The sequence below is a fragment of the Manis javanica genome, chromosome 7 (genome assembly GCF_040802235.1).
Source record: "Manis javanica isolate MJ-LG chromosome 7, MJ_LKY, whole genome shotgun sequence".
Taxonomy (NCBI): Eukaryota; Metazoa; Chordata; class Mammalia; order Pholidota; family Manidae; genus Manis; species Manis javanica.
Genome location: NC_133162.1, coordinates 104,599,747 through 104,622,303, shown reverse-complemented (window position 1 = coordinate 104,622,303; position 22,557 = coordinate 104,599,747). Strand labels below are relative to the sequence as shown.

The following is a 22,557-nucleotide window of genomic DNA, read 5'->3' as shown; positions in this document are numbered from 1 at the left end:
CCGCAGACGCCTGGCTCCTGACACCCATATCCTCTTGGCCAACCTATGGTTACAGGGAACCTTCATTGATTTCCAAACCTGAAGAAGTCCACATCTACTCGTCCTTACTGTGGGGAGTCCTATCAACCCTTTCCTCCCAATCCTCAAGCCCTCATTCCCTTCTCCGCCCCTGTTCAGCAGGAAGCAGCCAGAGAGAAAGCAACATCCACAAACCCATAGAGTAGAAAGGGGGGAATGAAGGGTCCCCACCAGTAAGATGGCAAACTTCTGGCTTCTCTTCGGGGTCCTCAGTTCCTGCCGGCGCCACCTGAAGCCCAATCACCTCTCGCCCCCCTCCCAATCCCAGCACCTAGCCAACAGCCACCAGCCCCGTAGAAGTGACACCTCAATCAATTCATGCCCCCTCCTATATAACCCAGCACCTTTCCCTAATAAAGCGGAACTCTCCGGTGAATTGCTGCTATGTGTCGCTCCTTTCCTTTCACTTAGCAAGAACATTTTTTGTGGGTGGGGTGGGGTGGGATGTGATGGAAGTGGGATGACAGGAGAGAATCTGAGGACACTGCATCTCATTTTAAACTCATCGTGATTCAGGAGCCTGAGAGGTAGAAAAGGCAGTAGCAACAGTAGGGCACATTTCAGTATCATTTACCCACCCTGAAAGTCAAATGCCAAAAGAAAAACATCCAGTTACTTTCTGGTTCCTTGAGTCTTTGTCAGTCATGACTTTAGTCTCATCATCCGAATAACTAAGATAATTACAGCTTTGAGGATTGGTAGATTTGTAGCAGAAATATTAAAGGAAAAATGTAGATATTTACTTATCTAACGTGCAAACATAAAAATATGGTATTAGTAATATAATTACAGTTTTCTTTCTTGGCTTTATGAATTTAGTTGTACAAGGTTGACTTTCAGTTTTTTTGTTTTGTTTTACTTTCTTTGCCCTTTAATAGTTCAGCTATTTTGAGTAGCAGTTCTAGGAATATTAAATGTAATGGTTCTCCTGTTCTTTGTTGTCAAGTGTCAAAGTTCTCTGAAACAAACCACAATCAGAGCAAGAAAACTAAGGAAAAACAACATGAAGTAAAAGGCATATACCTTTGTTTCTGCATCAAATTCTTCTATAGACTCTATCAACTTGCCAGGTTCCAGCTCACCTAATGGAAATGGGTAATCGGTTCCCAAAAGTACTTTATCCTGAAAAAAATTTTTTTATTTGTAATTTTATAGAACAATAGAACCTCAAAGAAGCTCCTGTGAACAAAATATTTACTTATTACAAACACTTCTCTGGTAAAATTTCTTCCTGATCAATAGATGAAACAAACTGATACAAATTTTAGATTCAGTGGATTAAAACTTATTCTGACATTTTCTCCAGCAGGTGTCACTATTAGGTTTCTTAAAGTTGCAAATCAACCCACATCCTCTCTTCTTAAAAATAACTGAAATAAAGAATAGTCAAATATAGAAGTAGGTGTTTATTTAACAAAATGTGCTGATGTGTTCAAATGAATTTAAGGATTCTGTATTTCTTATGATGGTACATTGCAATTGATCCCCACCCCCAAAAATACTAGAACCTGAAGAAAACAAAATCCCTGATTTGGAAAGATATATGCACCCCTGTTTATCACTGCACCATTTGCAATATCCAAGATATGGAAGCAACCTAACTGTCCATCAGTAGATGAATGGATAAAGAATGGTGCATATACACATGGAGTATTGTTCAGCCATAAAAAGAAGATATCGTGCCATTTGCAACAACATAGATAGATCTAGAAGGTATTATGCTCAGTTAAGTAAGTTGGACAAAGACAAATACCATATGATTTCACTTATTTGTGGAATATTAAAACAGAAGGAACAAAACAGCATTAAACTTACTGGCACTGAGAAGTGACTAGTGGTTACCAAGGGGGAGGAGTTGGGGCTGCTGCTGCGGGAAGAGGGAGAAGGATAAAAGGGCACAATAATTTGTAATCACAATATAAGTTGATCATGGGGACTATTGAACCACTGTGATGTACATTTCAAATGAACATAAGATATATATTAACAATACTTTAAAAAAAACCCATACTATAGTCAAAAAGTAACAACAAACCCAACTGGATGAAAGGTGAAAACAAACACAAAACCAACCCCTAAATAGTTCCTATCTCTATAAACTGGATTGTTTGTTGAGTGATGAGCTTCCAATTGCCACTTGACACTATGTACAACAAAGCACACAGGCTTTCCATCTGCAAATGTATAAAGCAGTATGTCAGGCATTTTTCTAAAATTTAGATTACTTTGGTCAACCAAAGAAAAGATCCCTGTCCTCAAGAAGCTAATAGTCTAGTAAGAAAGAGTAACATAAAATTAATAATGGTAGTTTATCAAAATAAAATGAGAAAAACATCTTTTCAACCAGAAATTTTACTTGTAGAAATACATCTCAGTCATATACATGTAATGGAAATATATACAAGGAAATCAATTGCAACATTATTTGTAGCAGTAAAGACTAGCATTTCCAAAATTAAAAAGGAATAAGGAATGCTCACATATGCTGAAATGGAATAATCATGACGTTATACTGTAGAGGAATGATCTTGCTTGAAGTTATATTGTAAAGAGGGAAAAAAGTCTAGGACAATGTGCTAAGCTTGTATTTGTTTTTAACAAGGGACCTATAGACATAAAAATGTATGTATGTATACAGTATATTTCAGGAATGGTACCCAAAAACAAGCAGCAAAGTAGCATTAATTGTCTCTGGGGAAGAAGACTGGGATTGGGGTATGTAGAAGACCCCCCCTTTTTTAAAAGATATAATTCTCATAACATAAAATTCACCCTTTGAAAGTGTACAGGTCAGTAGGTTTTAGTATATTCATGAAGTTGTATAATCATTCCCACTAATCCCTGGGCATTTTTATCACCCCAAAAGTAAGCCACATACCCATCAACAGGCACAGCCCATTCCCTCCTCCTTCCAAAATATTGATTTATTCTCTCTGTCTTTGGAATGATCTATTCTGGACATTTCATATAAATGGAGCCATGTAATATGTTGCTTTCTTTCATTTAGTTTGTTTTCAAGTTTCTTGCATATTGGAGCCTGAATCAGTACTTCATTCCTTTTTTTAGGCTAAATAATATTCCATTATATAGAGATACCATATTTGGGTTTCTTCTTTTTGGCTATTATTATGATGATGCTTTGAACATTTGTGTACAAATTTTTGGATGAACATGTTTTCATTTATTCTGGGTATATACCTAGGAATGGAATGGCTGAGTCATATGGTATGTTCACATTGAACATTTTGAGAAATTTTTCACAGTGACTGAAGCATATGCCCACCAAGAATGTATGAGGGCTCCAATTTCTCCAAATCCTCACCAACACTTGTTACTGTTCATCTTTTTTGTTATAGCATTGTAGTAGGTGTAAAGTCGTGTCTTAGTATGGTTTTGACTTTCATTTCTCCATTGACTATCTTTGCATGTGTATATTTGCCATTTGGAGAAAATGGTATTGGTATTTGGAGAAAATTCAGATTCTTTATGTCTATTCAAACCCATGTGTTTTCTTTTTCTAGTTGTAACAGTTATATTTTCTCAATAGTAGGAACTTAACCAGATATGTGATTTACAAATATTTTCTCCATTCTGTGGGCTCTTAAGCACATTCTCTGGGTTGTCTTTTGAAGTGTCTTTGAAGCATGCAAGTTTTAAAGTTTGATGAAGTCTAATTTATCTATTTTTTTCTTTGAACTATTTTCCATGTTTGAGAATTTATATTCCAAGGTCACAGAGTTTTACAGTTTCTCTTTTAAGAGTCTATAGTTCTGTTTCTTTCATTTAGGCATTTGATCCAGTTAGAATTGTTTTTGCATATGGTATTAAGAAAGGGATACGACTAAGTTTTTTTGCATGTGGATGTCCAGTTCTTCCACTTAAGCTTATTCTTTTCTCATTGAATTCTATTGGCACCTTTGTTCAAAATCATTGATCTTTATGTCTGTCTTTGTGTCAGTAGCACACAGTTTTGATTACTGTATCTGTGTAGAAAGTTTTGAAATGGGAAGCATTGGTCCTCCAACTTTCTTGTTTGAAGTTATTTTGGCTATTTTGGGTCCCTTGCATTACCATATGAATTTTAGGATCAGTTTGTCAATTCTGCAAAAAAACCCAAAAAACAGGACCTGGATTTTTTATAGGGATTGCACTGAATCTATAGATCAATGTAGAGAATATTGCCATTTAACAATATTAGATTTTCTAATCACTGAACATGGGATGTCTTTTCATTTATTTAGGTTATCTTAAATTTTCTCCAACAGTGTTTTGTAGGTCTTGCACTTTCAAAAAAAATTGAAATATCTTTGATATGCAATCTTATATTGGTTTCAAACATACATCACAATGGTTCAACGGTTACTCATTATTAAATCCTTACCCCAACTAGTGTGGTTACTATGTGTCACCATAGAAAGATGTTACAGAATCATTGCCTATATTCTCCATAGGTCTTGCACTTCTTTAGTTGAATTATTCTTAGGTATTTTAATCTTTTTGATGCCATTGTAAATGGAATTGTTTCTTCAATTTCATTTATGCATTATTAATTGCTAGAATATAGAAATACAATTCATTTTAGTGTAATTATCTTTTACCCTACAACCTTGCTGAATCTGCTTATTAGCCCTGATAGTTTATTTGTGGATTCTTTAGGATTTTCTATTTCAAATGTCATGTCATCTGCAAATAATTTTGCTTCTTCCTTTCCAATATGGATCCCTTTTATTTATTTTTCTTGGCTAATTGGCCTGGCCAGAGTCTCCCCTCTATAGTTTTTTATGATGAAAAACTTGGGTCTTTTCTGAGTGCTTTTACTGCATCTATTGAGATGATCATGTCATTTTTGCCCTTTATTCTATTAATATGGTGTATTGGTTTTTGTATGTTGATAACAACCTTACATTCCTGGGATAAATTCCAATTGGTCATGGTGTATAATTCTTTTATATGTTGTTGGATTCAGTTTAATAGCTATTACTGGGGAAGTTTATTTATATTCATAGGATGTTGATTTCCTCTGATTACTTTGGCTTGATATCACAGTAATGCTGGCCTCACAGAGTAAGTTAGGAAGTGTTGTCTTTTGTATTTTTTCAAAGAGTTTGTGAAGGATTGACTATAACTCTTTTTTTAAAATTTGGTAGAATGCATTAGTGAAGATATCTTGTTCTGAGTTTTGTGGGAAGTTTTAAAATTTCTAATTCAATCTCTACTTTTTGTTATCAGTCTATTCGGATGTTCTGCTGCTTCTTGAGTCAGTTTCTGTGATCTTCCTAGGAATTTCTTCATTTCGTTTAGTCATCTAATTTGTTAGCATATGGTTGCTCATAATTTTTCCTTATATTTCTTTTTATTTCTTTAGGGTTATAGTAATGTCCTGTTCTTTCATTTCCAACTTTAATAATTTGAATCTTCCTTTTTTTTCTTAGTCAATCAATATTTTGTTAATCACAAATAACCAAATTTTGGTTTTGTTGATTTGCTGTATTGGTTTTTAAATTTTTCTACTTCTTTTATATTCTCTAATATTTATTTACTATATCTAAATATCTGATAGTTTTGGTTTCCTTTCGTATGCTTGCTTTGGGTTTAGTTTTTTTAAGTTTTTTAAAGTGGAAGCCTAAGATATTAATTTGAGATCTTTTTTATTTTTTAATAGGGACATTTTTCAGCTATAAGTTTCCCACTAGGTACTTTTTGAACTGCATTTCATGAGTTCTGTAATGTTGTGTTTTGTATTGTATTTGTCTTAAATATTTTCTAATTTCTCTTGTGATATTTTTCCTCTATCTAATGTCATTTCATTTCAGCCTGAAGGATACCCTTTAGTGTTTCTTGTATGACAAGTCTAGTAGCAATGAATTATCTCAATTTTTGTTCATTCGGGAATTTCTTCATGTCTCCCCATTCTTGGAGGATAGTTTTGCTGGATTTAGAGTTCTTGATTTACAGGTTTTTTTCCCTTTGTTGCTTTAAATATCTCTTCCACTGCCTTCTGGCTTTCATGGTTTCTGATAAAAGCTAAGGATAGCACCATAGAGAATATCAACACTGGGGGTGGTGTGGTTGCAGAAATGGGAGGACAGAGGGGGGTTGCTCTAAAAGAGGTAAAGAGAGCCAGTAAGGCAGGAGAGTGAGAAAAAGTGGTATTCAAAAATTGCTTTTGCACCTTTATCAAAAATTAATTAACCATATAAGAGCAAAGCTCATTCTATACTCTCTGGTATGTTCTTTCAATTTATTTGCCTTATCCTTATGCCAATACTACTTTGTGTTGATTGCTGTAGATTCATGTAGCTCTTGAAATCAGTTAGTGCAAGTCTCCAACATTACTTTTCTTTTACAAGATTATTTTGGCTTCTTGGCCCTTTGTATCACCCTATAAATTTTAGACTCAGCATGGATTACAGTGAATGTATAGATTAATGTAAAGAAAATTGAATATGAACAATAAGGAATTCTTTGATCAATGAACATTATATATATCTCCATTTATTTAGGTTTTAAAAAATTGCTCTCAGCAGTATTTTATAGCTTTCAATGTAGAGGTCATGTCATTTTTAAATTTAATTTCTGAGCACTCTAGGTTTTTTTAAACACTATTGCAAATTGAATTGTTTTAGACTTCAATTTTACAGCCATTTGCAGCTAACATATGGAAATATAATTGAATTTTAAAATATTACTCTTATGTTCTGAAATCTTGCTAAATTAACTTATTCTAGTAGTTACTTTGTAGGGTTCTTAAAATTTTCTACATAGACAATCACATCATCTGTCATTACAGTTTGATTATTTCACCTATCTATATGCCTTTTATTTCTTTTTCTTGTCTTCTTGTACTGGCTAGGATCTCTAGTGCAATGTTGATTACAAGGAGTGAGAGTGAACATCATCTCCTCTTTCCCCATTTTAGGGAGAAAGTGTTTAATGTTTCGTCTTTATGTATGGTGATAGCTGTAAGTTTTTGATGATGCCCTTTATCAGATTGAGGACCTTCTTTCCTATTCCTAGTTTGCTGAGGGTTTCTTTTTAGAAGAAATTAGTAATGAATTTTTGTCAAATATTTTTTCTTCATTTGATCATACTGTTCCATAAACATAGTGAATTATATTGGTTTTTAAATTTCAAACCATTTTTGGAATAAACTTTGTTAATGATGTATTATCTTTAAAAGTTTTGCTAAATTTGATTTGCTAATATTTTGTAAGGATTTTTGCATCTGATTTTGGAAGGATAGTGGTCTTGATTTTGTTTTCTTGTAAAGTCTTTGTTAGGTTTTGGTATTAGGTTTATTCTGACTCCATAACATGATATGGGAATTGTTGCCTTCCCTCTTTTTCTAAAAGTATATAGGAATGGTATTATTTTTTAAATTCTAGAATTTTCTAGTGAAACTCTCTGGACCTGGAGTTCTCTTTGTAGAAAGGTTTATTTATTTATTTATTTTTAATTATTTTTAGAAAGGTTTTTAATAAATTAAGTTTTGGTAAATTTTGTTTTTCAAGAAATTTGTCCATTTAATATAATTTGTAAAATTTAGTGGCATAAAATTGTTCACAATATCCTCTTAATGTCTATTTGATCTGTAGTTAAAGCCACTTTTATTCCTGATATTAATAATCTGTGTTTTCTCTTTTTTTTGCTTGATCAGTCTTACTAGGAGTTTATCTGTTTTACTACTCTCTTCAAAAAAAAACAACTTTTGATTAACTTTTAAAATTATTTGCCTATTCTGTTCTTTGGTTTTGGCTCATATCTTTATTATTTGATTCTTCCTGTTTACTTTGTATTTAATCTCCTTTTCTAGTTTCTTGAAGTAGGAGCATAAATTACTGTTTCTGCACCTTTTTTTTCCTATAGAAACATTCAAACCTATACATTTAAAAAATTGAGTTATTGTTGACTTACATTATATTAGTTTCAGGTGTACAACACAATAATTCGATAGTTGTGTTTATTGCAAATGATCACCACAGTAGGTCTAGTTAGCATCAGTCACCATTCATAGCTATAACATTTTTTTTCTTGTGATAAGATCTATTAAGATTTACTCTTAGCAACTTCCAGATATGCAATATAGTACTATTAACTAGAGTTGCTATGTTCTATATTACATCCCAAGACTTATTTTATAACTTGAAGTTTCTGCCTTTGACTCCCTTCACCCATTTTGCCCTCTCCCCAGAGCCCCTCTTCTGGCAATCACCAGTCTGTTCTCTGTAGCTATTATCTTGGCATTTTTTTTAAACCTATGCGTTTTCTTTTAAGCACTGCAATGGTTGCACTTCACAAATTTTAATATGTTGTATTTTCATTATTATCCATTTGAAAAAATTTTTAATATTCTTTTCTCTGTTCCATGGATTATTTGTAAGTATGTGGTTTAGTATTAAAGTATTTGGAGTCACTTTGGGATATTTCATTATTTTTTAAACTATATCTGCTGGTCATAGAACATACCCTATAAGTTACAGCCTTTTGAAATGTATTGAGACTTGACAAGACCCTAGTATATAGACTAGTTTGGTGAATGTCCCATATGTCCCATATGCCCTTAAAAAGAAAAAAATGTGTTTTGCAATTGTTTTCAGTAGAATTCTGCTAACATCAATTAAGTCAAGGTGGTTGATAGTGCTTTTTTGGTATTCTATATCGTTACTGACTTATGTGCTATCCTTACTGATAGTTGTTCTCTGAATTAATGAAAGAGGGGCATTAAAGTCTTTAATTATGGTTATGAATTTGTCTGTGTTCCCTTTAATGATATCATAATTATCTTGTTTCAACAATTTGAAGTTTTTTATTAGGAACATATTTATGATTATTGTGTCTTACTGATGAATTGACCTTTTTTTTCAATAAATATGAAATACCCTCTTTAACTCTTGTATTATTCATTTGCTAGTCTAAGTGAAATATGGCATCTCAATGTAGTTTTAATTTTAATTTTTCTTATTATACATGAAATTGACTGTTTTTGCCTTTTGCCAGTTTATCTAGGATTGTTGTTTGTTTTCTAACCTATGTTAGAAACTCTTTAAATATTAGAAATTTAATTCTCTATGATTTATGTTGTAAATATTTTCTCAGTTTGTCATTTGACTTCTTACTTTGTTTACAATGTTTTATTGCCTTGCAAAAGTTTTATTTTTAAGAACCAAATTTATCAATCCTTTCCTTATAGTTTCTAGATTTTGAGTTATCATTAGAAAAGTTTTCTCTATTTTCAAGATATAGGCCATTTTCTTCATATTTTCTTTTAAATACACTTTTAATCTTGTCTGTTTTCCCCTCTAAGATATGAGCTGTTCCCATATATTAGCACGAGTCATATTGTTAGAGCTTAAAACTATTCATAAATAAGCAAATGGCATTTGTTTATTCCTATGTATTGTTTTGAAAATGTATTATACAGAGAATTCCTGGAAACTGTAGGTGGGGGGAGCAGCATAAATGGAATGTAAAGGGAGATGAAAGAGAGGGGAAGCCTACTAGATAAAAATTTTCTTCCTTTAATTAGAATAGCTCTTTGATTTTCTCTGTTTTAATTGTTTACACATTATTATAAGAGTTTGATCAAAGGTTTCCATGCATTAAAAACAAAGTTTCAAAATACTGAGCTAGAGTATTTCTAAGCTTTATCATGACCCTAAATTCCAGGTTCTTTCTCTAAACCAATGTTTCTTGACACTACCTGTATATTAATAACACCTGGGAAACTTGAAAAAATACCCACTTAGGCCCTGGAAAAAAGATGGTGGAATATGAAGGCAGGACAGACACCCCCTTCCAACTCACACAAGGAAGCAACTACAGCAAATACAACTAACCTGAAAATGACCTGAAGACTTCAGACCACCTACAGCTGGTGAAGAAGAGAAGACCATACAAAGAAGGGTAAAGTGGCAAAGATGAGATCAAGCAGGACCCCAGCACTTCCCCCATTCCAGCCCACAAGCAGGAGAATGAGGAATGGAATGGGAGGGGATAAGCACTCAGGAATTCTGCAAACCTGGCCCTGGAGATCTGCTCTTAGAACATGAGTCCACACTGCATCAGGCTTGGGGATTCGCTGGGCTGGACACCAGGGAGAGATGGAGCACTCTGGGAGGCTGAGACTCTTGCTGCTGTGGAGGACAAGAATGCTCTGGAGGTCCCACTGAGACCCAAGCTCAAGGTGGCTGTTTGAAAGATTTACCAGCAGTGGGAACGGTGCCAAAGGGGCAAGGGTTTGATGGAGTTATCTCCACAGGAGAAAGGGTAGGTGGATGACACTTCCCCAGCCCAACAGGTCGGGCACTCATGGGACCTGCAAATGCTCCATCTGCCTTGCTGGAGGCTCAGCCCTGAGGTGCTGCCCTGCATACCCACCTGCCTACCAGCCTGGAATACTCAACCCAGCAGCATCAGACTTTGCTGCTGGCAGGCAGAGGGTGGCTTTCCCATGTTTCTCAGCTAACTGGAAGATATGTGCTAGAGCCAACTTCAAGTACTCCTTCCTCTTTGAGTGTAACCCACCCCAGGGCAACACCCAACTGAGAGCCATGTGACCACCCCACACACTCTGTTAGCCCAGCAGTGTTGCCATCACTTGCAGGGCAGGCAGAGGGCGACCCCACCAAAAATCCCAGCAAAAATGCCACTGCTCTGCTCACAAAGGGTAGCTCAGCAAGGTCTGACTGAGGCAAACTACCATCCATACCAGCCTGTGTTAGACCACTACCTTCAGAAAGAAAAGTGGGCCTCTGCATAGCCCACCAACAGCAACTGGGGAGCTACTGCAAAGGGTAACCAGGCACTAGAGAGTAAAGAGTCTTGAGCTTCTGGGCACCACAGGACACCTTCATAAAGCCATTACTCTCTAGACCAGGAAGCATAATAGATCCATATAATATAGAAGAAACAGAAACCCTGAAAAATGAGGAGGCAGGGGAATATTTCCAAAGAAAACTACAGTGTAAGAACCAGAAAGCTAAATGAAACAAAACCACTAATCTTCTTGATAAATCCTTCAAAGTAGCAGTCACTGATCTGCAGAAAATGATTGACAATCTCAGGGAGGATTTTAACAAAGAGAAGAGTTGAAAAAGAGGAACTCAGAGCTGAAGAATATAATAACTGAAATGAAATATACAATGGAGGGAATGGATAATAGAGGAGACAATGAGATGAAAATTAGACAACAGGAACATAATGATGCTGAGGAGTAGAGAGAAAAAGAATCTCTAGGAATGAAAGAATGATAATAGAGCTGTGTGATAATTCCAAGTGAAACAATATTCATGTAATAGGGGTCCCAGAAGAAGAGAGAGACAAAGGGATAGCAAGTCTCTTTGAAGAAATACTTGAAGAAAACTTCCCTGATCAGCAGAAGGAAATAGACACTCAGGTCCTGGAAGCTCAGAGAGCCCCTAACAAAAGGGACCCCAAGAAGACAACACCAAAACACATAATAATCAAAATGACAAAGATTAAGGATAAGGAGAGAGTACTGAAAGCAGCCAGAGATAGACAAAAGATTACTTAAAAGGGAAACCCAATCAGACTTTTAGCAGATTTCTTAGAAGAAACTTTATAGGCCAGAAGGGAGTGGCAGGAAATACTTAATGTATTGACAGATGGACCTTCCATCTCAAGAATCTTCTACTACCCAGCAAGATTATCATTCAAAATTGAAGGAGAGATTTAACATTTCCCAGATAAAATGAAGGCTGAAGGAATTTATTAACCACTAAGCCAGCCTTACAGGATATGTTATAGGGACTTCTGTAAATGGAAATATTCTTAGGCCTAAATAGTTTTCACCAGTGAAAACAAGCCCACAGTAAATGTAGTAGATGAATTACTTACCAAGCAAGTATGAAATTAATTAATACAAAAGTTGGTAAAATCAACTATTTACAAAATCAGTCAAGGGATACACAAAAAACGTAGATAATGATATCTAATACATAAAGTATGGAGGAAGAAGAATAAAAAATACTTTTATATTGTGTTTGAAATAGAGTGATCAACTTATATAGACTGTTATATAGTTAGGAAACTGTCCATGAACATTATGGTATCCACAAACCTAAAGTTTATAATAGATCCCCACAAAATTAAAAAAGAGAGAAGGAGTCATAACACTAAAGAAAACCATCAAATAACAAGAGAAGAGTATAAGAGGAGAAAAAGAATAGGGAACTACAAAAACAAACAGAAAACAATAAAACAGCAGTAAGTACATACATATCAATAACTACCCTGAATGTAAATGGACTGAATGGACCAATCAAAAGATATAGGGTGGCAGATGTATAAAGAAACAAGTCCATCTATATGCTGCCTACAAGAGACTCATTTCAGACTGAAAGACATGCACAGACTGATAGTGAAGGGATGGAAAAAGATATGTAATGCAAATAATAGGAGAAAAACAGGAGTAGCATTACATACATCAGACAAAATTGACTACAAAACAAAGAAAGTAACAAGACACAAAGAAGATAGAATTCAGTATGTGAGTGTATCATTAAATAATGATAAAGGGATCAGTCCAGCAAGAGGATATAACCATTATAAATATCTATGCACCCAAAGTAGGAGCACCTAATATGTGAAACAAATGCAGAATAAAAGAGGGAAATAGTCTGCAGCTCATTCATACTGGGAGACTTCAATACACCACTCACATCAATTGATCAACCAGACAGAAAACAAGGAAACAGAGGCACTGAATAACACATTAGGTCAAATGGACTTAAGACATCTACAGAACATTCCACCCCAAAGCATCAGGATACACATTTTTCTCAAGTGTACATGGAATGTTCTCCTGAACAGATCACATACTAGGCCATAAAAAGAACCTCAATAAACAAGATTGAAATTGTATCAAGCAGCTTCTCAGATCACAATAGCATGAAACTAGAAGTAAATTACACAAAGAAAACAAGAAAGCCTACAAACACATGGAGGCTAAAAACATCTAAATAATCAATAAATCAATGAACAAATAAAAACAAATCAAGCAATACATGGAGACAAATGAGAAAAAGAATACAACAGTCTAAAATTTATGGGATGCAACAAAAATAGCTCTAAAATGGAAGTACATAGCAATCCAGGCCTACCTCAAGAGAGAAGAACAATCCCAAATAAACATTCTAAAGTCACAATTAAAGAAAAAAGAAAAAGAACAAATGAAACCCATAGTTACTAGGGGGGGACATAATAAAGATCAGAGCAGAAACAAATACAATAGAGAAGAATAAAACAATAGAAAAAATCCATGAAACCAAGAGCTGGTTCTTTGAGAAAATAAAATACATAACCCCTAGCCAGACTTATCAAGAAAAAAAGAAAGGTACACAAATAAACAAAATTAGAAATGAAGAAGTAGTCACAACAGATATCACAGAACTACAAAGAATTATTATTAGAGAATTCTATGAAACCTTATATGCCAATAAATTGGACAATTTACAAGAAATAGAAAATTCCTAGAAAAATACAACCTTCCAAGATTGACCTACAAAGAAACAGAAAATATGAATAGGCCAACTACAGTAATGAAATCAAATTGGTAATAAAAAAATGGAAAAAACAAAAGTCCAGAAATGGCTTCACAGCTGAATTCTATCAAACATTTAAAGAAGAGCTGATACCCATCCTCCTTAAAGTATTCCAAAAAGTAGAAGAGGAATGAATACTTCTAAAATCATTCTATGAGGCCAGCATCACTTTAATATCAAAACCAGACAAGGACACTACAAAAAAATTTAGACCAATATCCCTGATAAACATAAATGCAAAAATCCTCAAAAAATATTAACAAACTGAATTAAAAAATACATCAAAAGTATCATGCATCATGACCAAGTGGGATTTATTCCAGGGATACTAGGATGGCACAATATTCAAAAATCAATCAATGTTATATACCACATTAACAAAAAGAAGGATAAAAAAACAGTTGATCATCTCAATAGGTACTTAAAAAGCACTTGATGCAATTCAACATCCATCCTTGACAAAAACTCCCAACAAAGAGAGAATGTACTTCAACATAATAAAGGTTGTATATGACAAACCCAGAGCTAACATTATGCTAAATGGCAAAAAGCTAACAGCTTTTTCCTCTAAGATCTGAAACAAGAGGATGTCCACTCTCACCACTTTTATTCAACATACTACTGGAGGTCCTATCCAGAGCAATCAGACAAAATAAATAGGTAAAAGCCATCCAAGTTGGTAAGGAAAAAATAAAACTGTCATTATCTGCAGATGACATGATACTATATATAAAAAACCCTAAATACTTCACCAAAAAACTATTAGAACTAATGAATGGATTCAGCAAAGTTGCAGGATACAAAACCAATACTCAGAAATGTGTTGTGTTCCTATGAACTAACAATGAACTAGCAGAAAGAGAAATCAGGAAAACAATTCCATTTATAATTACAACAAAAAGAATAAAATACCTAGGAATAAACCTAACTGAGGAGGTGAAAGGTCTGTACTCTGAAAAATGGAAGAGTCTCGTGAGAGAAAGAAGATACACATAAATGAAATCTATCCCATGCTCATGGATAGGAAGAATTATTTTTGTCAAAATGGCCATCATACCCAAAGCAATTTACCGAGCCAAAGCAATCTCTATCAAAATAGCAACAGCATTTTTCAATGAAGTAGAGCAAATAATCCTAAAATTCATGTGGAACCACTAAAGACCCCTAATAGCCTAAGAAAGAGCAAACTTGGGGATGTTATGCACCCTGACTTCAAGTTATACTACAAATCTATGTAATCAAAAGAATATGGTAATCAAAACTGCATGGTAGTGGCAGAGGAACAGACCCTTAGATCAATGAAATAGAATAGAGAGCCTAGATATAATTCCATGCATTTATGGTCAATTAATATATGACAAAGGAGCCATGAATATACAATGGGGAAAATACGGCCTCTTCAATAACTGGTGCTGGGAAAATTGGACAGCTATGTGCAAGTGAACAAAACTGGATTACTATCTAACTCCATTCACAAAATGTAAACTTCCAATGGATTAAAGACCTAATGTAAGACATGAAACCATAAAACTGTTAGAAGAAAACTTAGGCAAAAGTTTCTTGTACATAAATACAAGCAATTTTTTTCCTGGATAGATTTTCTTGGCAAGGGAAACAAAAAATGAACAAATGGGACTACATCAAACTAAAAGTTTCTGTACAGCAACAGACACCATCAAAAGAACAAAAAGGCAGTCTCCAGTATGGGAGAATATATTTGTAAACTATCTGATAAGGGGTTAACATACAAAATATATAAAGAATTCATATGCCTCAGTACAGCATGGAGAAGACAAGTAATGACTCTATAGAATCTTACTATGCTGATAGTGACTGCAATGGGGGGTTGTGTGAGGAATTGATAATATAGGTGTTGAAACCACAATTTTTTTCATGTGAAACTTTCATAAGATTGTATATCAATGATACTTTAATTTAAAAAAAGAGAACTTATATGCCTCAACACACACAAAAAAATCCCAAATAGCCCAATTGAAAAAATGGGCGAAGGACCTGAACAGACATTTTTCCAAAGAAATACATTTTTCCAAAGATGGCCAAAAGCCACATGAAAAGATTCACCACATTGCTAATCATCAGGGAACTTCAAATCAAAACTACAATGAGATATCACCTCACAGCAGTTAAAATGGCCACTATCCAAAAGAGAAGAAATAACAAGTGTTGGCAAGGCTCTAGAGAAAAGGGAAGCCTCCTACACTGTTGGTGGAAATGTAAATGGGTGCAACCACTGTGGAAAGCAGTATGGACCTTCCTCAAAAAACTAAAAATAGATATTTATGATCTAGTAATTCCATTTCTAGGAATTCACATGAAGAAAACAAAATCCCTGATTCAAAAAGATATATGCACCCCTATCTTTATCACTGCATTATTTATAATAACTAAGTTATAGAAGCAACCTAAGTATCCATCAGTAGATTAATGGATAAAGAAAATGTGGTACATAGATACATTGGATATTATTCAGCCAATTAAATAAAAATAAATGCCGCAACAAAAAGTAAATTTTGCAACAACTTGGTTGGACCTAGAGAGTATTATGCTAAGTAAAATAAGTCATGGAGAGAAATACAAATACTATATGATTCCCCTTGTTTGTATAATATAAAAAGAAAATAAAATGAACAAAATAGCAGTAGATTCATACCTACTAAGAAGGTATTGGTGGTTTCCATGGCGGAGGAGTTGGGGTGGCTGGGTGGGAAGAGTGAGGAGGATAAAGAGGGATGAAAGTTCTCAATCACAATATGAGGTGGTCATGGGGTTGATTAGCATGGAGAATATAGCCATTGATTCTGTAACATCTTCCTATGTTCAAAGATAGTAACTGCACTAGGGAGGGTGAGGATTTAGTAATATTGGTAATGGTTGAACCACTGTGTTTTATATTTGAAAGTAATATAAGGTTGTAACTAGAGCCCATATATAAATCCAAGCATATATGGTCAATTAATATATGATAAAGGAGTCATGAATATACAATGGGGAAATAACAGCCTCTTCAACAACTGGTGTTGGCAAAACTGGGCAGCTACATGCAAGAGAATGAAAATGGATTATTGTCTAACCCCATACACAAAAGGAAACTCAAACTGGATCAAAGACCTGAATGTAAATCATGAAACCATAAAACTCTTAGAAGAAAACATAGGCAAAAATATCTTGAATATAAACATGAGCAACTTTTTCCATAAACAGAACAAATAGGCATCCTAGAGTATGGGAGAATATATTTGTAAATGACATATCCAACAAGGGGCCAACAACCAAAATATATAAAGAACTCACATGCCTCAACAACTAAAAAGCAAATAACCCTATTAATAAATGGGTGGAGGATATGAACAGACCCTTCTCTAAAGAAGAAATTCAAATGGCCAGCAGGCACATGAAAAGATGCTCCACATAGCGAATTATCAGGGAAATGGAAATTAAAACTACAATGACGTATCACCTCACACCAGTTAATATGGCCAGCATAGAAAAGACTAGGAACAACAAATGCTAGAGAGGCTGTGGAGAAAGGGGAACCCTCCTACACTGCTGATGGGAAAGTAAACTAGTTCAACCATTGTGGAAACAAATATGGAGGTTCCTCAAAACACTAAAAATAGAAATACCATTTGACCTGGGAATTCCATTCCTAGGAATTTACCCAAAGAAAACAACTTCTCAGATTCAAAAATACATATGCTCCCCTATGTTTATTGCAGGAGTTTTTACAATAGCAAAGATATGGAAGCAACCTAAGTGTCCATCAATAGAAGAATGGATAAAGAAGAGGTGGTTACATATACACAATGGAATACTATTCAGCCATAAGAAGAAAAGAAATCCTACCATTTGCAACAACATGGATGGAGCTAGTGGGTATTATGCTCAGTGAAATAAGTCAGGCAGAGAAAGACAAATACCAAATGATTTCCCTCATTTGTGGAGTATAACAACAAAGCAAAACTGAAGGAACAAAATAGCAGACTCACAGACTCCAAGAAGGTACTAGTAGTTACCAAAGGGGAGGGGTGGGAGAGGGCAGGTGAGGAGGGAGGGAGAAGGGGGTTATGGGGTATCATGATTGGTGCACATGGTGTGTGTGGCATCATGGGGAAGACAGTATAGCTTAAAGAAGACAAATAGGGACTCTGTTGCATCTTACTATGCTGATGGACTGTCACTGCAATGGGGTATGGTGGGGACATGATAATAAGGGTGAATATAATAACTACATTGTTTTTCTTGTGAAACCTTCATAAGAGTGTATATCAATGATATCTTAATAAAAAAATTAAAAATATATATTGTATATCAATGATATTTCAACAAAAAAAAATGATTTGAGACCCAAATCATTTAAATCATCATATCCAGGGATGGGACCTATAATAGGTAATTTTTTAAATCTCCATGAATGATTCCTATGTAGAGCCAGGGCTGCAAACTATTGAACTAACCCATGTTCTTAGCTCAATTAGCTAACAGTATATTATTTTGAATTAGTAAGTCACAGACATGTGACTAACTATACAGAAACATTTGGAAAAAACTTACATTTGAGCATTGAGTTTAGGATTTTAATATGCCCACTGTAATAGTCATTGTTTCCAGTTGAAGACATTAAGTAGAAACTCTTATTAGATTTGTATATCTTTTTTTTTTGCCATTGTTAATTGGGAATTGTATATTGGATATTAACTAGGTAATTTCACAAATTATAATTTCTGATGCATGACTATTTGATAGAGCATGAGCCCAAACCTGTTTTTCGTACAGTTGATGTCACCACTTTTACCCAATTGTCCAAGCCATAACCCTGGGAGTCCTGCTGGACTTCTGTTTCCTCACCCCAGCATCTCATGGGTACTAAGCCCTTTCAATTCTGCCTCTGTATAATATTTTGCATCCATCTCCCTTCTCCACTTCCCCAGTTCCTCCCTTAACTCATCTTCTTATCATTTCTTGGCTCAGACAATTGTGACTTCTGTACTCCAAAGTATATGTATCCACCATTCACATACTTTTATTCACAGCACTTATTACAATGCTGTTAGATTATCTCATGATAAAAATTGTTTCCTAACATTTATTGCTTGCTTGCCATGTGTAGGATGCTGTTCTAAGCTATTTGTATTCCTTTCATCCTCACAACCTTCCTATAAGATTGGTCCTATTACTATACCCATTCAACAGATGAAGAAACAGAGATGACACCTAACTTGTCTGGAGTTACACAGCTAGTAAGTGATGGAACCAGGCTTGTGTGTTCAAATCCTCCATTCAGCTAAGAACTGGGATAGAAACTGTGCCTCCAGCTCTGAGCGAAAGACCTAATATAGAGTAGATATTTATTGAATTAAGCTGGGCCATTACTGTGTCTCATCCATATTTACCAATACCTGTCAGTGGAAAGAATGCAGTTTTAAAAATACAGATCTGGGGTGGAGCCAAGATGGTGACATGAGTAGAGTAGCGGAAATCTTCCAAAACCATATATATTTTTAAAAATACAGAAAATACAGCTGTCCCTAAAAGAGAGACCAGAAGATATAGGACAACAGCCAGGCTACATCCACACTGGTGACAACCCAGTGCCTCGTAAAGGGGGTAAGATACAAGCCTCAGCCCGGCGGGACCCGAGCGCCCCTCACTCCAGCTCCCAGCAGGAGGAGAGGAGTCGGAGCGGGGAGGGAGAGGGAGCTCAGGACTGCTAAACAGCCAGCCCTAGCCATCTGCACCAGAGCACAGCACACTGCATGTGTGGAGTGCTGGAAACTAGGGAAACAGGACAGTAAGACCTGTGAGCTGTCCCCACAGCCAGCGCCCCTGGGACAAAAGAAAAGCGAGTGCTTTTTGAGATTCTTAAAGGGACAGGAACCCCACAGCTGGACAGAAACATTCCGGGACACTTAGCCCAGCAGCTGGGAATCTCGGGGAACTCTGGGTGCCATAACCTCTGGGCGACAGCACAGCATGGAGGCCCCTCCAGGAGATAAACAGCAACCCGCCTGTTTCCCCTCTGATGCACCTCCGCCACAGTGGAGAAGCAACCTGAGGCAGCAGGGCAGAGCTTCTTTCACAGCGGCTGGGCAGGAATTAGAAACCCTGTCTGTGTGCAGCTGCTCAGTACAAGTCACTAGGGGTCGCTGTTCTCCCAGGAAAGGAAGGCCACAAGTAGCAAGAAGGGACATTCTCCCAGCCAACACATGTGACAGCTCCCCACAAATACCTCTATCACCATGAAAAGGCAAAAGAGTTTGACACAGACTGGACTAACCCAGACATCCTCCCCTGACAAGGAATCTGGGGAGAGAGATCTAACCAATCTCCCTGAAAAAGATTTCAAAATAAAGGTCATAACCATGTTGATGGAGCTGCAGAGAAATATGCAAGAGCTAAGGGATGACGTACGGAAGGAGATTACAGAAATGAAACAATCTCTGGAAGGATTTATAAGCAGAATGGATAAGATGCAAGAGGCCATTGATGGACTAGAAACCAGAGAACAGGAACACATAAAAGCTGACACAGAGAGAGATAAAAGGATCTCCAGGAATGAATCAATATTAAGAGAACTGTGTGACCAATCCAAACGGAACAATATTCACATTATAGGGGTACCAGAAGAAGAAGAGAGAAAAAAAGGGATAGAAAGTGTATTTGAAGAAATAATTGCTGAAAACTTCCCCAAACTGGGGGAGGAAATAATCATTCAGACCATGGAAGTATACAGAACTCCCAACAGAAGGGACCCACAGAGGACAACACCAAGACACATAATAATTAAAATGGCAAAGATCAATGACAAGGAAACAGTTTTAAAGGCAGCTAGAGAGAGGAAAAAGGTCACCTACAAAGGAAAACCCATCAGGCTATCATCAGACTTCTCAACAGAAACCTTACAGGCCAGAAAAGAATAGCATGATATATTTAATGCAATGAAACAGAAGGGCCTTTATCCAAGAATACTGTATTCAGCATGATTATCATTTAAATATGAAGAAACAATTCCCAGATAAGCAAACGTTGAGGGAATTTGCCTTCCACAAACCACCTCTACAAGGCATTTTAGAGGGACTGTTCTAGATGGGAGCACTCCAAAGGCTAAACAGATGGCACCAGAGAAAATAAAATCACAGCAAAGAAAGCAGACCAACCAAATACTAACTAACGGCAAAAAATAAAATCAACTACCCACAAAAGCAGTCAAAGGAAACACAAAAGAGCACAGAATAAAACACCCAACATATAAAGAATGGAGGAGGAGGAATAAGAAGGAAGAGAAATAAAGAATCATCAGACAGTGTTTATAATAGCTCAATAAGTGAGTTAATTTAGGCAGTAAGATACTAAAGAAGATAACCTTGAACCTTTAGTAACCACGAATCTAAAGCCTGCAATGGAAATAAGTACGTATCTTTCAATAATCACCCTAAATGTAAATGGACTGAATGCACCAATCAAGACATAGAGTCACTGAATGGATAAAAAAAACAAGACCCATCTATACACTGCTTACAAGAGACTCACCTCAAACCCAGACATGTACAGACTAAAAGTCAAGGGATGGAAAAAGATATTTCATGCAAACAACAGGGAGAAAAAAGCAGGTGTTGCAGTACTTGTATCAGACAAAATAGACTTCAAAACAAAGAAAGTAACAAGAGATAAAGAAGGACATTAAATAATGACAAAGGGCTCAGTCCAACAAGAAGATATAACCATTATAAATATATATTCCCCAACACAGGAGCACCAACATATATGTGAAACAAATACTAAAAGAATTAAAGGAGGAAATAGAATGCAATGCATTTATTTTAGGAGACTTCAACACACCACTCACTCCAAAGGACAGATCCACCAGAGAGAAAATAAGTAAGGACACAGAGGCACTGAACAACACACTAGAACACATGGACCTAATAGACATCTATAGAACTCTACATCCAAAAGCAACAGGATACACATTCTTCTCAAGTGCACATGGAACATTTTCAGAATAGACCACATACTAGGCCACAAAAAGAGCCTCAGTAAATTAAAAAAAATTGAAATCCTACCAACCAACTTTTCAGACCACAAAGGTATAAAACTAGAAATAAATTGTACAAAGAAAGCAAAAAGGCTCACAAACACATGGAGGCTTAACAACATGCTCCAAAATAATCAATGGATCAATGACCAAATTAAAATGGAGATCCAGCAATATATGGAAACAAATGACAACAACAACACAAAGCCCCAACTTCTATGGGATGCAGCGAAAGCAGTCTTAAGAGGAAAGTATATAGCAATCCAGGCATATTTAAAGAAGGAAGAACAATCCTAGATAAGTAGTCTAATGTCACAATTATCGAAATTGGTAAAAGAAGAACAAATGAGGCCTAAGGTCAACAGAAGGAGAGACATTAAAGATCAGAGAAGAAGTAAATAAAATTGAGAAGAATAAAACAATAGAAAAAAATCAATGAAACGAAGAGCTGGTTCTTTGAGAAAAAAAACAAAATAGATAAGCCTCTAGCCAGACTTATTAAGAGAAAAAGAGAATCAACACACATCAACAGAATCTGAAATGAGAAAGGAAAAATCATGACGGATCCCATAGAAATACAAAGAATTATTGGAGAATACTATGAAAACCTATATGCTAACACACTGGAGAACCTAGAAGAAAAGGACAACTCCTTAGAAAAATACAACCTTCCAAGACTGACCAAGGAAGGAACACAAAATCTAAACAAACGAATTACCAGCAAAGAAATTGAAGTGGTAATCAATAAACTACCCAGGAACAAAACCTCCAGGCCAGATGGATTTACCATGGAATTTTATCAGACATACAGAGGAGACATAATACCTATTCTCCTTAAAATTTTCCAAAAAATAGAAGAGGAGG

The 22,557-nt window shown here is 35.6% G+C and overlaps 1 protein-coding gene across 2 annotated transcripts in view; it reads right to left on the bottom strand.

The window, feature by feature from the left end:
- ACMSD (aminocarboxymuconate semialdehyde decarboxylase) overlaps window positions 1–22,557 on the bottom strand; it is an 88,191-nt gene that overhangs the window by 15,981 nt on the left and 49,653 nt on the right. The window contains exon 9 of one of the 2 annotated variants that reach the window (XM_037020705.2): window positions 1,102–1,200. In XM_037020705.2, the coding sequence (XP_036876600.1) occupies window positions 1,102–1,200 (99 nt within the window). Of the gene's footprint in view, window positions 1–1,101; window positions 1,201–9,434; window positions 10,212–22,557 lie in introns of those variants that run through there. The other variant, XM_037020706.2, reaches the window with a different exon arrangement.